The sequence below is a fragment of the Lathamus discolor genome, chromosome 3 (genome assembly GCF_037157495.1).
Source record: "Lathamus discolor isolate bLatDis1 chromosome 3, bLatDis1.hap1, whole genome shotgun sequence".
NCBI lineage: Eukaryota > Metazoa > Chordata > Aves > Psittaciformes > Psittacidae > Lathamus > Lathamus discolor.
In genome coordinates, this window is record NC_088886.1 from 40305653 (window position 1) to 40320118 (window position 14466).

At 45.4% G+C, this 14466-nt stretch overlaps 2 protein-coding genes across 4 annotated transcripts in view; one reads left to right on the forward strand and one right to left on the reverse strand.

The window, feature by feature from the left end:
• The window catches only part of LOC136012048 (uncharacterized), a 97854-nt gene extending 89605 nt beyond the window's left edge, over positions 1-8249 (reverse strand). For both annotated transcript variants that reach the window (XR_010611559.1, XM_065674787.1), the window contains exon 1: positions 8112-8249. The gene's annotated coding sequence lies outside the window, so the exon portion shown is untranslated. The remainder of the gene's footprint in view (positions 1-8111) is intronic.
• Positions 8250-8298: 49 nt separating this feature from the next.
• Positions 8299-14027, forward strand: PFN2 (profilin 2). 2 transcript variants are annotated; one of them, XM_065674799.1, is made up of 3 exons: positions 8299-8612; positions 10042-10234; positions 11911-12181. In XM_065674799.1, exons 1-3 carry the CDS (start codon positions 8481-8483, stop codon positions 12006-12008), a joined length of 423 nt encoding a protein of 140 aa, XP_065530871.1. In that variant the 5' UTR covers positions 8299-8480; the 3' UTR covers positions 12009-12181. The 2 variants fall into 2 exon arrangements, with proteins under 2 accessions (XP_065530871.1, XP_065530872.1); XM_065674800.1 differs by lacking the exon at positions 11911-12181 and adding an exon at positions 12232-14027 and having other exon boundaries at positions 8302-8612.
• Positions 14028-14466: the final 439 nt, after the last annotated feature.

Sequence of the window (14466 nt, forward strand, 5' to 3'; positions counted from 1 at the left end):
CAAACCTTTTTTTTTTCTTATAAAGGTTGTTTTGTTTTGTTTAGTCTTTAACAGTCATTTGACAGGGATGATTTTCCTTCACACTAGCGAATAACAGAAGTTACCACCAATGTCAGTGCACTTACAATGCCTCAAGCTCCGGGAGTGATGTGCAATCTGAGGTTTTGCCACAAACTACTCTTAAACAAATATTTGTTGGAACTACAGAAAAGTATGTAAACAAGAAGAAGAAAACAGCTGTGTCTGACAGAAAGGTGAAGGCAAGGTGTATAATCTAGCATTAAAAAGTGCCATTTCCTCTGCTGCAGCCATTATTCGGATGACTGTCCCCAGGGCCATGCCAACAGTAGGTTTTGAGAAACAAGTATACCTAAATGCTGCCTCCAAGCTGTCCTATTCAGTACAAGAGCCAAATCTCCTTCCAGTCAGAGTGTGCATTCCGATTCATCCACTAGTTTTTGACAGTAACTTGTATCTAGATCCTGGTTTTGAGAGGCTGATGCTTGTTTAATATACTACCCGCCAGCAGTTTATGATTATCTTCTCCCTAGACATCTACCAATGATAACAAAAGAAACTGGGTGTCTATTACAACAAAGTCTAGCTGGTGCTGATGTTCCCTTCCTCTGTTTTTCTGAATTTTTTTATGTAATGCCAAGCAAAACTGCACCTGTTTCTGCTCTGTAACCAAAACCATGATATGTGTCACAACTGCCTTATGAACATTATTTTAGCCTAATAATGAGGACAAGGTTTGTATAGCAAAGCACAGTTATTCTGATTATTCAAAGCAGTAACTTAAAACTTTTATAGATATATATATATATACACTGAAGGAATGTATTTTCATTTAAGAAAAGCTGTGCTCATTCTGCATTTTATATGTGAGTCTCAGTGAACACTGAAATAGGAGGAATCCTTTCTCTCATCTAGATAAATGTAATACACCCGAGTTGCTAACCTTTAAAAAGCCCTTTTCCAGTTTGGTGTTTATCTTCATCCAGAGTACAGACAAGCTGTATTAGATGCATTTTTCACATAACTTGAGCATGCACTAGGAAATACATAGCTAGAAACATGTATGACCAAAAACCAGGTATGAGCAACTGCAGACATTCTAAGCATGATCTGATGACGTGGTGCAAGCTGCATTGCTGGATGAAGATGCCAGGAAGACGGACAGGACAGCAGAGCCACACAGCAGATGACTGACTGGATGCTTCTTCCTCACAGTAACACCACCACAAGTCCACTCCCAGTTGCTGCAAAGATTGGTAACAGAAGTCCAGCACCTGCTTGAAACAGCATATAATCTGAAGTTCAGATGCCTGCCTCCTTTGGCACTTACTATGTAGACAATGTTAAACCAGGGATGCTGGGGGCACAATTCATCAACAAGACCAGTATACAATCAAAACCACAGCTCCTGAAGCCTTCTACCAGGTCTCTGCGGATTCCAGCTTACCATGACACTGAAGAGACCTGCCTCAACTCTGTGGTCCTCTCCTCTGTCCAGCTTTCAGCATGTTTACTTTTCATAACAAATAGGTGTTTGGTCAAGATACGGTATTGTTTCCTTCAGTGAGGTATTTAAAAAGAAGAGAAAATATTCTGAATTGAACCACACCACTTTTAGGCTGTTTTCCCCTTTACTCAATTCTACTTTTCCCCATCCTTTCCATTTTCAGATTTCCTTTCATCCACACCAGTGGCTGCTCTCCAGTTCAGCAGTATTACACTTCCAAACTGAGTACAATATTTCTAAGCACACAATTCATGTGTTTTAAAACTTTTCTTTGATCTTCTCTTATAACTATGTAGACAGATTTGAGCAGAATAAATTTCACATAATTTTTTCTCAAAAATGTGATATTTGACTGGATGTAATTCAGAGAAAAACACTACAGCTGTGTCAGAAATAATTATCTGGGTGCTGAAACTTAGTATTTCAACTATAAAAATTTACACAAAAATATTCTAAACATTAAATACACATATACTGGCTCTTCTTTGGTGAGCTGACAGCAGGCACGTTGACTGCTACTCATAGCTAGAATCAATTACTTCATGGCGACAAAGAAATGTGGTACCAAATTTTTAAAAGAATTGCAAAAAAAGCATGCAGTAATTTCTGCGTCATTCAAAAAATAATGTGTATTTGCAATTTTACAGGCATTGTAAGGTTAGAACTGTGTAAATTTCCTCAGAAAATATGTTTTTTCTACTTCAGAATTATTGTTAAATGCTTTTGCAGACAGTGAATGTTTTGGGTAGAAATTATATATGACAGATAAATTTATGTATCTGTGATACAAAAAATCCTTTGGACCTTTAACAAATAACAAGCATCAACAGCAAAATTATTTGTGATCAGAGAAGGAAGTAGCACCCAGATAAACATATTTACAGATACTGTAATTGAAAGAAAGCTTAATGAAGGAAATAACATACTGAACAAAGCTTGAGTTTCCTGGCTAAACCACGTGGTAGACTGAATACGCAGCAGAGAGCGGTGCAGAAACAATCACCTAAAGAAAGTACGAGTAAGAAAAACATAAAGACTTGTCAGCTCAACAACCAGAACATGACCACACACATACATGGACTGGCAGGAAATGCTGCTGCTGACCCCATGGTGGTGTTCAGCCAGAGAGGTTTCTGCTGTGACTGCAATGTACCTGCAATGCAATGCAACTTAGGAAAGGTTTTGGGCTTTCTTCTTAAGGTATGCTAGCACAATGCAGAAATGCAGATCGGATATTAAGACGTAAAATAATACACCAGTCAACTTTGGCAGAGAAAAAACAAACCAAAGTAACAGATGAAGCCTGGGAAAAGTTTAATGTTCATTTCCACCTAATATCATTTCTCAATGCAGTCAGTGAAGTTTGCACAGAGATCAGAGGTGCAGACTTCATGAAGTTAGAAGGCTGTTAGCTGCTCCTGCTTAACCACACCGCATAAGCATCTGTTAAAAATGACTGTGTTGAGAACCCATGCTTGCTCTACTCTATTTTCCACCTTTCTGCTTCTTCTCCCTAACTTTCTAATTCTCTAACTTTGGGCTCCTCTAACAACCTTAAAGCATTTCTTAGCCTTAGTGTTCACTTTTTAGATTAACTTTTACACAACCTTTCACCCACTGAAATAATCAGTTAACAAAGGCATGCAATGAGTCACCACTGAGCTTGGATAAAATGAAGTAAACAAAAGAGCTTGGATTGAAGATGCTACCAGCTTCCCTCCACTGTATCCAGGTATCTACAAACTTACTGAATTCCACAGTACACCTGTTTCATAACTGAAAAATTAACAAAGGACTACCTATTTGGGTTCTGTTTGCTTTATTTAAAGCAAAACAAAATACTGCAGGATCCAAGCACCCTGAAGAGCCTGCCTGATAAATATGAATACAAAGAAAGCTGGGTCATAAAGACCTAATTCTGCACATCCCACTCATGCAGGGACTCTCACCAAAGACACCAATATGAACTGAAGACTATCTGTCCAAGTAAGAATTTACATATAATAAACTTTAATTTCTAGGATTAAGGTTTATTTTTTATTGGCCACATGCAAGATCAAGAACTTACCTTAAAAATCCCCCAGAAGATAAGTTCCATGATTTCAGATGGTTTTTTTTTTTAATGCTCTGACCAGTCAATAAATCAGATCCACAAAGAACTGTCCTTCCTCAGATTTAAAGCATTTCTGGAAGCCACCAAAATGGAAGCAATCTCATATCTGACATTTTAACACCACTAACCTTGCACCTGATTTTAAGTTAGACTTTGGGTTTTATAGAGTCATAGAATAGTTAGGGCTGGAAAGGACCTTAAGATCATCTAGTTCCAGCTCCCCTGCCATGGGCAGGGATGCCCCATACTAGAATATTTATTTGTAGCGTTTGAATTTGACGGTTAAATAAAGGATAAGGGAAACTCTTCTTAACTGCTTATCTAATTAATCCTTGGAAAGACAAAGATTTTGTTGAGTTACCTATACTGGTAAAACCATACCAGGCAAACCTCCTCTGTGGAGACAAAACCCTCATCCACACATGGAGTTAGACCACCTTTCCAAACAGTGTAAGATACACCAGAAAACCACTTTTTTTTTCAGAACATTCTGGATGGCTTGAAGTGCTGTTGCGCAGGGCTCTGTAGCACAACCACATCTATGCTAGCACTGACAGGACCTTTTTCCTGCACAGATGTAGCTATGTAATAAAAATTTGCATTGTGATTTTAATCTAGTGACTCTTGCATTTTGTATCACTATTTTCAAATCCTAGCTTCAAGCTTTCTGCTCATTAATATGTCATTTTTACAACTGATTTCTAACTAACAGGCAGCCTTTGGTGGCTTCCTTGTTTTTCAGCCAAGTCATTTAAGTAGCCGTGGAAGGACTCTGCACAGCCAGGTTTCAAGTCATCCCCATGAGGCTAAGAGACAGACTGCTTCTTGCTCCTTGCCTTTTAATCAGCAGAAGTGAACGTGCTAACTTGCAACACTTCTAAATGGGTTTTACCCTCTGCACTTCCAAAAGCACTTGTGGTAAATAGAGAGACTGCCACAGGAAATGTAGTATGGTCTGAAGAGGAAGTTACCAGAGCAGCACCACAAACTGGCATGAACTGTGGTAACGAATGATGCCTCAGGTGAGCTCTGGCTCTGTAAAGGTTAATTTTCAACAGTCAAGATGTGCTCTGTTGATGGTCACTTGCCCCTTCTATCTACACATAAATAATGCTTAAATTTATCTCCAAATGCTCCAGTACTTACAAAGCCTGACAGAAAAATGTGAGTTATTTTACTAACAAAGTACACACCCTCCTTCAAGTTTTTTTGTCAACTTCAATTTTCATGTTGCTAATATAAAAGCAGTCAAGTTTCTCACAAAGCTACAAACAGTACACTCCGGCTAAGCACAGGCATTCTTTCAAATGATTATTTCTCTTAGATGTAATCCAACACAAATTTCAGACAAAGTTCTGAACCAAAGCAAAACAACTCATAACTGTTACAAGCTCCATTAAAAAAACAAACTCTGGCTGTACTGTGCAAAAAACTTCCACAAAGAACTACTGGGCAGAGCATCGAAAGAGACTAAAATACAAGAAATCATGGGTTAGCAACTATTTATGATACATGTATGGCTTATGTTCAGACAGCACCATTTCCTATGTCAGTCCAGGTATCAATGTTAAATGAGACGCTCCATCTATCAATTTTAACAACTATATTTTTTTTTATACATAAATCCTTCATTTAACAAATGTCTCAGATTTCAGTTAAGACTTGTAACAAATGATAAAACTGGAATGTCTCTCTTACAATCTTTATCATACAGAGCACATCCTCATCTTAAATTGAACAATCTCAAAAGGTGCTCTTGCAGTAGTGTCTATACAAATAGCATTATAATAATTGCATAGCCTAGAACACATGCAAATGAGGCACCTAATAGTGAAAATAAAGGAGTATGAGTTTTAGAAGTAGCACTGGTGGCTGCTGAATCTGTAAATTACGCTGGTATGCTACCTGGTAATTTCATAACATTAAATAATGGTAATCCAATCACTCTCTAAATATATCACTACAGTTACTTCACAAGTAACATGACTAAAAGCCCAGATACCAACCAAGTGGCAAATCCTCTACTCTCATCATTTCTGTTCTGGAGGTCCCAGACTTCCATGCACTTATTTCCAATTTAAATCATTAAAAGCAGACACCTGCATTCCCTTTGTCGCTAACGCAATCTGCTCATCAAAACAGCATTCACACTACTTGATCACCTGGTTTATGCAGCTTCCTTAGAAAACAGTGATACTCCCCGCAAAGCCGTGGTAGCACTACAGGACTCACTCTGCATTCTTTGACATCCACATGAAACATTTAGTTCTCCAAAGGAGCACTGAGCCCACCACACACTAAACTGGCAAGGCTCTGGAGTCCCGGGGACAGCCAAGCAGTGCCTCTTGCAGCAGTTCCGCAGCTCCTAGAGCAGCGGTGCTTCCTCCCAGACATCTCCTAGCTGGCAGTGACCGCTGGGCCTCTACCTCCCATGAAACTGAACATTACATTGTAGGGCTTCGAAATGAACGCATGGTCCTCAGGCATAAGGGATGGACAAATGGGTGGAAGGGTGCATGTGGGAAGGTTAGATACCTCAAGGCAAGAGGTTGCATAGCCTTTATAAAAAGCCCTGGAAACTCACAGGTTCTTGCGTAAGATTCCTCCACGTGTGTACCAAGCAGCCTGCTGTCCATCTTACCTCTTGTTAACCAAGGACAATGACACTGGCACACAGGCAGCTCCAAAATTCGCAAGGCCTGCCTCTGGGTTCAGCGTCATCAGATGTCTGCCCCTGTATTTAGTAAATCCACTTATTAAAGTGAAGCAATTTGGAATCCTTACTGCAGCTTGCAAAACCAACAAAAATTGCAAACCCCACATTTTGGTTGAACTCTAAAAATAATGGACCCATCAGTCTCCTGTTCATTTAAGATGGATGCATTCCATTCTGTACAACTGCTAGTGTTAAACTGGGACTTCCTACAGGCATGCATTATAAAAAAAAAAGGTGGCCTTCCATGGCAGCTTCAGACAGAAGAGAACTTTTTCTCCTTTCTATGGCAAAAACGGGAGGATGATGAAGTCAACCCAAACTTCACAAAAAGCTAGTTAAAGAACTGAAAGCAAATTTAAACCCTGTAACTCACTGGGAGATGCAACAGAATCATAGAATGGTTAGGGCTGGAAAGGACCTTAAAATCACCTAGTTCCAAGGCCCCTGCCATGGGCAGGAATGCCTCACACTACCCCATGTCACCCAAGAATGACAGGAGGATGTTTTTGGTAATACATGGATGGCTGGAAAAGAATAAAGCAAAGTTCTGGTGCTGTCCAAATTCAGAGTGGGAAAGGCGCTGTGAAAATTAAAATACAGAAGATACTTATAGAATTAAACTAAAAGATGCAAATAAGGGCTTTTTAAAGTATCTAGTAATGTACGCAATCTCTATTACTATCTAAACAACACTCAATCCCATGACAACCAAAACAGGTTTTAAAACTACACTCTGAAGCATGCTGTAGGGATATTCATCAGAACTATGTGGCGAATATTCTTCCTGGTGGGTATAACCTCAGAAAAGAGAAATTCAATTATTGCATGCCACGCCTTGGCATATTCAGGTATAAGATCTAACTTCTTGAATTAAAGCTTCAAAGTTAATTGCACGGACCACCACATCCCAACCTGTCCCCATTTCCCAGAGAATCACAACAGATACTATGTAAGGCAAAACCACCTTGCTCAAAAGGAAGATGACCCACTCTACTGCTCCCCAACCTCAATGTTAAGGACAGAGCCATTGCCCTAAAACACCCCCTTAATGTTGCAGGTGAACATTTCTGCAACTTGCAGCAGGCCAGTCTTCCAAGCAGTGATCCTGCCCAGAGCCCAATGCCAATGTAGCAAAACACTGGGATCAGACCTGGACATCTTACAAACGAATGTGGAAACTAAGTTATCTCAACCTGGTGGTACCTGGAAGAATAAAACCTGAAATAACCACTTACGAAACCACACAGAAATAAAATGCAAAAGATGTTAGCCTGTGAGATGAGGAGCCCACCGGCTCCATGCAAGACCAGCATTTTGATGCAGAAATCCTCTCGCTACATTGACAGGACTTTGGTTCAGCTCGCAGGGGCAAGGAAGGCAGCAGAGTATGGCCAACTACCAACAGAGGAGTAACAGAGCTTTACCTAGGCAACGACTGTGCTTCCAGAGATGAGAACATCGCCATTCCTTGGACATTAGAGCACCGTTCGCACTCCCCCAGCCTCAGAGCAAACGGGGAAGGCGGCGCGCAGCACCGCCGGCACCGCACGGGTGCTCGGCCGCAGCCCCGACCGTGCAGAAGCACCGGTGCCCGGCGGCAGCGCCGACTGCCACACCAGAGCTCAGGGCGACGGCCCGGCCACCCCGAGGTGCTGCGGCGAGGGCGCGCTGGACCCCAGCCCCCCCGGGGTCCGGAAGAGCGCGGAGCAGCGCACCGCTCCCGCCGGGCCGGAGCGCCCCAGGCCCGCCGCACCTACCTGCCGGGTGCAGCCGGGACCGGGACCGGGACCGGGACCGGCCCCGCCGCCGGCCGCCTCCCTCCCGCCAGCCCCGCGCTCCGCCACCCGGAGGACGGCGCCGCAGCCCCGCCGGTTCCCGCCTCGGCAGCGCGGTAGCCGGGCGGCGCGGGGGGCGGTGCTGGGCCGCGCCCCTCCTCCCGTCCGCCCCTCGGCGCCGGCAGCGCGGAGGGCTGGGCCGCGCCGCGCCGCCCGCTGCAGCGCTCGGGTCCGCTCCGCTGTGAGGAGGGAGAGGAGAGGGACGGGACCGCCTCGCCCAGCCCCGCCGCCCGCCGCCTGGCCCGCGCCTCGCCGCCCGCCCCGCTCGCCCCCACCGCCGCCCGCGCGAAGATGGCCGGCTGGCAGAGCTACGTGGACAACCTGATGTGCGATGGCTGCTGCCAGGAGGCCGCCATTGTGGGCTACTGCGACGCCAAGTACGTCTGGGCAGCCACGGCCGGCGGCATCTTCCAGAGCATCACGGTAAGGGCGGCGGCGGGGAGGCAGGGCAGGGCGCGGGGAAGGGCGAGCCCGGCCCCGGGGGAGCGAGCGCGGCCGTTAGCGGCGGGGCGAGGCGGCGGCGCACGAGGGACGGGGGCACCTTGCGGGGCGGCGGCGGCGGCGGGCCCGGCGGCGGCGGCGGAGCGAGCCCGCGCTGCCTTTTTGTCCGTGGCTGCCGGCGGCGGCGCCGCGGGCGCGGGGGCCCTTCCCGGCGGCGGGGGCGGGGGCCGGGGCCGCGGCTCGATGCGGCGGGAGAGGCCGCGCGGGGTGTGCGCGGTGGGGCTTGCGTAGGGCCGCCCGGGCCCGGCGCTGCGGCGAGGCTTACGTGCGCGGCGTAGGAGGCGTTCGTGAATGCCCACCTCGCCGCTGGCTCCATGTTTTTCATCGCCAAGATGGCGCACTGCCATTGATTCCTCCCTCCCCACCCCCCCACCCCTGCCCGTCCTTCGCTCCTGCTCCCGCCGCCGCCGCCCCGCTCCGCTCCCATCGGTACCGCTGCCGCCGTCCGCCCGGCCGGGCGGGACCCGTGCCGCCCTTACGTAAGGGCCATGCGGGGTGCCCGGCATGTTGCAGCGCGGCCTGCCCGGGACGACCCGCCGGCAGAGCCGCGCCCCGCCCCGGGCGTGGAGGGGCCCGGTCCCGGTTCGGGAGCTGGAGCAGAGCGGGGCCGGTTAAGGCCCGCTTCTGTGGCGGCGGCCGCGCAGTGCTGGGCCGTGATTGGGGCGGCAGGGCCCGTCGTGACGCTGCACTTTGAGGCCGCCGCGCTGCAGCAGGGCCCGGCCCTCCCCGGCTTCCCCCCGCCTCACCGGGCCGCGCCGCCGCCCGACTCCAGCGGCCGCGCTGTCCGCCCGGGGCGGGTGCTCTCCACCGTCACGTAGGGATGGACGGCGGCCGCGGAGCCGGGCGGTACCGCGGGCGGGTGGGAGCGGTGCCGCGGAGGGGCCCCTCGTGTACCAGCTGGCCCGAGTATGCGGAGGCGCCTCAGCAGCGTGGCTGGGGCCGAGCTCCTGCCCCGCCGGTGCAGGCGGGCGGCATTTGAGCCGATCTTCAGGGGATAAGTGCCAGTAGGCGTTTGGGTTCCACAGGGTTAGTGCGTTCCATGGCCGAGACATGGGTCCTGTGCTTAGCTAGCTTCAGCCCTGAAGCACCTCCCTTAATGAGAGCGTGGATCCGAGAGTCGCTGCAGATTTGGGCTGAGGTATTCCAGGGCAGCGGATCCACTGCTTAAAGTGGTAATGGACCAGTGCAGTGCAAACTGTGACTAACAAAGCACTGTGTTCTGGAAGACGTCCTGGTGGGAGCAGGGGGAAATGTACTGTCTCATCGTCTCAACACAAGACAGGATGTTTTCTGAATAGAAATAAACCAATAAAATACTGCCCTGCTAACTCTGGACTTTTTTCTTTGACAGCCAGTAGAAATAGATATGATTGTAGGAAAAGACCGAGAGGGTTTTTTCACCAACGGTCTGACCCTTGGTGCAAAGAAGTGCTCTGTGATCAGAGATAGCCTGTATGTTGATGGTGACTGCACAATGGACATCAGGACAAAGAGTCAAGGTGGTGAGCCAACGTACAATGTTGCTGTAGGCAGAGCTGGTCGAGGTAAGCATGATTTTCTTCACTCTCAGCTCGCTAAATTAAGAATGTGACCCTAAGCATAGACTTCAGCTATTAAGAAAACCAGGCTCCTGTATTTAATGGCTAATTTTGGAAGTGACGCAAGGGGGGTGGATGGCAGTGGCCTGGCTGGCTGGCTAGGTCTTTGGCTGGTTATCACGCTTGTCCCTGTTCCCACGTGGGCATTAGGCTAGGAAGTGGTTAACCAGATCCCTGGCAAGCAGGGAAGAGCAAGCTATAGCTTTAAGTAAGCTACCAAGTATAAGGTAGCTTGGTATCTAAAGCTTATGGTAGGGATCTAGTAATGATCAGTAGTGAAACTGACTCTTACATTGTAAACTTCTGAACAGAAGGTTTATTCTGCAAAGATGTGAGTTCTTGTGTGAATTTCTCCTGCTCGCCTCTTAACAAGTTCTACACTAACTCTTCCTGCATTCCTGTTGAGCTCTCTGAAGTCTGTGAGCTAAAAGCCCGTCCAATTTGGTATCATTGAGAAACTTGCTTTATGCTAGTACGCTAGCTCCTTGTGCTCCTCACTTCTAGTGAAACCTATCATGGGGAAGGCACTAGATTTGGATGTAAAAACATGCCTCAAAATACTGGCTACAGGTAGCAGGCCTTTGTGTTCAAAATACTTGGCCTAGCATTTTTTGCCTTGCTGTGCAGCAAATTGCTGAGCAGCGGACTTTTGCTTATAAGTATAAAAACAAAACTAGAGCAAAATTTCTCTGTAGGCTAAAGCTGTTGGCAAAAATACCGGAAGAAAGTTTCAGTACTGAAGTGAAATAAGCAGAGTTATGGTTCTGCTCCTGGTTGTGAAATGCCAAAGAACTGTTTGTCTTAAGCTTTCTGTGAGGGAATTGCTATGGAGATGTACAGTCACCTGTAGGTAGGCTGACTGCAGTATTTCCAGTTACAGTATTCCTAGCCTGGGAAACGAACTGCTGTGCTTGTGGAAGCAGAGGGCTCATTGTGTCTTGTGTACCTGCTGGTGACATCTGCTGGCAACTCGCAAGTGGTGTTTACTGGCTGAGAAGCCTTTGGATGTTCTTGTCCAGTAGGCAACTGGGATGCTTCACCAAAATTGTGGGAATAGAGAGAGGGTCAATACCGAGATCTTCCCAGTGTTTTGTCTTAGACAAAAAGCATGTTTTCTGGTTGCATGGTTGTGTGAAAAGTCTTAGCTCTCTGACCCCATGGCTTTTTTTGCTAGTATTGAGGCAGTTACTGTTTTTCACACCAGTATTGAGCACTACAGAAAAGAATGTAAAAATATTCCCACTTCTGCATTTCAGTCGCACTTCTGGGGAAAAACTTTACTTTTTTTTTTTATTCAAAGATGCATCCAGGGTTTCCTCGCTGGGGGATGGTGAATGGTGCTGATGACGGAGAGGCACTTGTGATGCTTTTTTGAGATACTTGGTTGCATTTTTCTTAGCAGTGAACTCTTATGGCGTACATAGTCATATAATATTCCTGAGGATAACTCATGCCTTCCCCCAGCCCTGTCTATATCTATATTTTTACGAAACTCCTGTTAAACTAGCTTTATAGCCAAATACTAAATCTTGAATTTGAGTGTGTTTGTTGCACTGCCTAAAACTTGCATTATTTACTTGTCTAACACACTCTTTTTAAAACTTTTTTCTTTTCTCTTTCAGTCTTGGTCTTTGTAATGGGCAAAGAAGGGGTCCATGGAGGCGGATTGAATAAGAAGGCATACTCAATGGCAAAATACTTGAGAGACTCTGGGTTCTAGTTGCTAGGCAGACTGTTAAGTATTAGGGGAAGATTGCTATTAAACTTTCCTGGCGGTGAGCTTTAAACCTTACATTCTGGAAACTTTATTAGCAATGCAGGGTGATGGGGTATGAACCTGTGTCTCCTTTGTATCCCTTTGTTGGTGGGGAAAGGTGTTTTTTTCTTTTTTTTTTTTCCCTTTAATTCTGTTCATTTCTGTTTTGTTTCCTTGTGTACTCCAGCATTGGTTATAGTCATGGGAAAGGAAGGTGTCCATGGAGGGACACTCAACAAGAAAGCATATGAACTGGCTTTATACCTGAGGAGGTCTGACGTCTAAGCAGCCTCTCCCCATCCACCTAGCAACTCTCTTCATCACCACCCAGTTGTGTTCAGTGCTACCAGACTGTAGATGGTAGTTTGTGTTTTTTATTTACCCATTTCCTAATGTCATAATTCCAGTTACCCTTTGTTCATTTATATGTTAACCACTGTATGTAACCAAGTCCCATATCTGGCACCATTACTGCACCACAAAGATGATATGCATGATACCTTGAAAAACTTTTGGGAGGGGAATATGCCAAGTGTAGGCTTTGCTTTGTCTTAGCAGTTAGTGTGATATTGACGACTAAAACAACTTAAATACACTAAACAAGGTGCCGATTGTACAATCTAATTTGATCAATGCCTCTTCAGCACTTTGAGCAATTACACAGCTCACTAGTCTTCCTTTCATAGAGCATGGTTGGGAGGAAAAAAGTGCATGCATATCTTTACTTCTGTCCCTCTTTATTTTTTTATTCCACGTTTGTTTGCTCACACCCGTTTTTATAGTGCCTGGTTTGTTTAACCAAGTTGCGACTCAGAAGCTATTAACGTTCTATTAGTTTTGTTGTTGCACTTCACTCTAGGCTTAAGTCTTTCTATTTTTTTGTCATGATGTCTGAAGCTTGTACTGCTTAACAAGTGCAATCACAAAACTGTGGAAGAAAGGGTACAGACGCACTTCCTCCCATGACCTTAAAGCCACATCCCGAACAGATCCCACAGACATTCCATCGTTGCAATAGCTCAGGCACTTTTTTTTTTTTTTTTTTTTTTTTTTTGCCAGCTCCTGTTCTGTAGTTGAATTGTAAAAGGCTGCCATTATGGACATTAGATAGCCCAACATAACCATCTGGAGTGTGTCTGGTTTCAGTTTTTCATAGGACCAATTTTAGTTTGCAGCTTGGGGGTCATGGGGTGGGTGGTTTTTTTTTGTTTTTGTTTTTTTTTCTTTTGTTTTTTTTTTTCTTTTGGTTTTTAATATGGAACTACAATGTCATTGTGGAAAACTGCCACCTTCAGCTACACCGGGCGCTCTGACTGACTCCGGTCTTTCTGCCAGATCACTCACTGGTAAAGAGTTTTGCTGCTCTGAAGCCACTGTTTGGATGAAGGTTGGTAGTTTGAAAGCTAAACTGTCAAAATGATGCCATTTCAAATTTTAAATCTTCATTTGGCCTGTCACACCCTTGCTGCAGAAATGATGGAGTGAACTGCCTTGTGCACTAGTCATCTGAAATGTCTGTAACCAAACTCTCAGTTCAGACACGGTACTAACTTGTATGTCCATTTAAAGAGAACTGCAGAACTCTGTATACAAAAGAATAAATGGGAGATGGTATTGGTTGGAATAACTGACTTGGCTGTCTTGTGATGAATTTTTTTAATATGTATTCTGTGCCATACTATTGTTAAAAAAAAAAAAATGAACTGTTGCTATTGTGAGATGGATTTTAACTGACTACGAGGGTTTCTTTCGAATGGCACTACTGTAGGGACATTCTAGTCTTTGCTTCTATTGTTGGGCCTTGTGGATAATGTACAGATTTAAACGAATTCTTGTTGCTGATTTGTCCATTTCTTTCCCTGCACTTTGTTACATCTGGGATACAGTCTAACTCATCTGATTTAATATGCATTTCAAAAAATGCCATAACTATTAAAAACACCTTGTTTACAGACAGATGAAATAAATTTATTCCAACCAAAATCTGACTGTTGGTAATTTTTCCCCTCCTAACAGAAATCCACTGAGGCCCTTCTTCACTGCATGGCTGACTACACTAATATTAGATGTAGGTGCAGTTCTGAGTTTTGTGAGACAGCAGTCGTATGATAATACCTCTTTAGTCAAAGGCCAGGCCCTCTTCCGTGTAAATCATCTTAAGTGAGATGGTATCTTGTCACAGAACTTCACGTTTATCTGATTAGGGTTAGAGAGTTCCCCTGCCACATGGGTACCTAATGTACAACCCCTGGAACAAAAGCTAGAGATCTTTGCCATGTTATCTATTCATTAGGATATGTTGCAGTCTACCTAAGGTCAGGTCTCCACAGGGTAAGAACATGCTTCTCTCAGAAAGGACACAGTTAAGGTCTCTCTTACCCCAAAACACTTCTGCCTGGCTTTTGGCACTTCTGCTACCCAA

What these genes read in the sequence shown, in the direction of transcription:
- PFN2 (XM_065674799.1), top strand. Translation starts at nt 8,481, where the DNA reads ATGGCCGGCTGGCAGAGCTACGTGGACAACCTGATGTGCGATGGCTGC. An exon ending in GCATCTTCCAGAGCATCACG is followed by an intron (nt 8,613 to 10,041) that starts GTAAGGGCGGCG and finishes TTTCTTTGACAG; the next exon opens with CCAGTAGAAATAGATATGAT. An exon ending in TGTAGGCAGAGCTGGTCGAG is followed by an intron (nt 10,235 to 11,910) that starts GTAAGCATGATT and finishes TTTCTCTTTCAG; the next exon opens with TCTTGGTCTTTGTAATGGGC.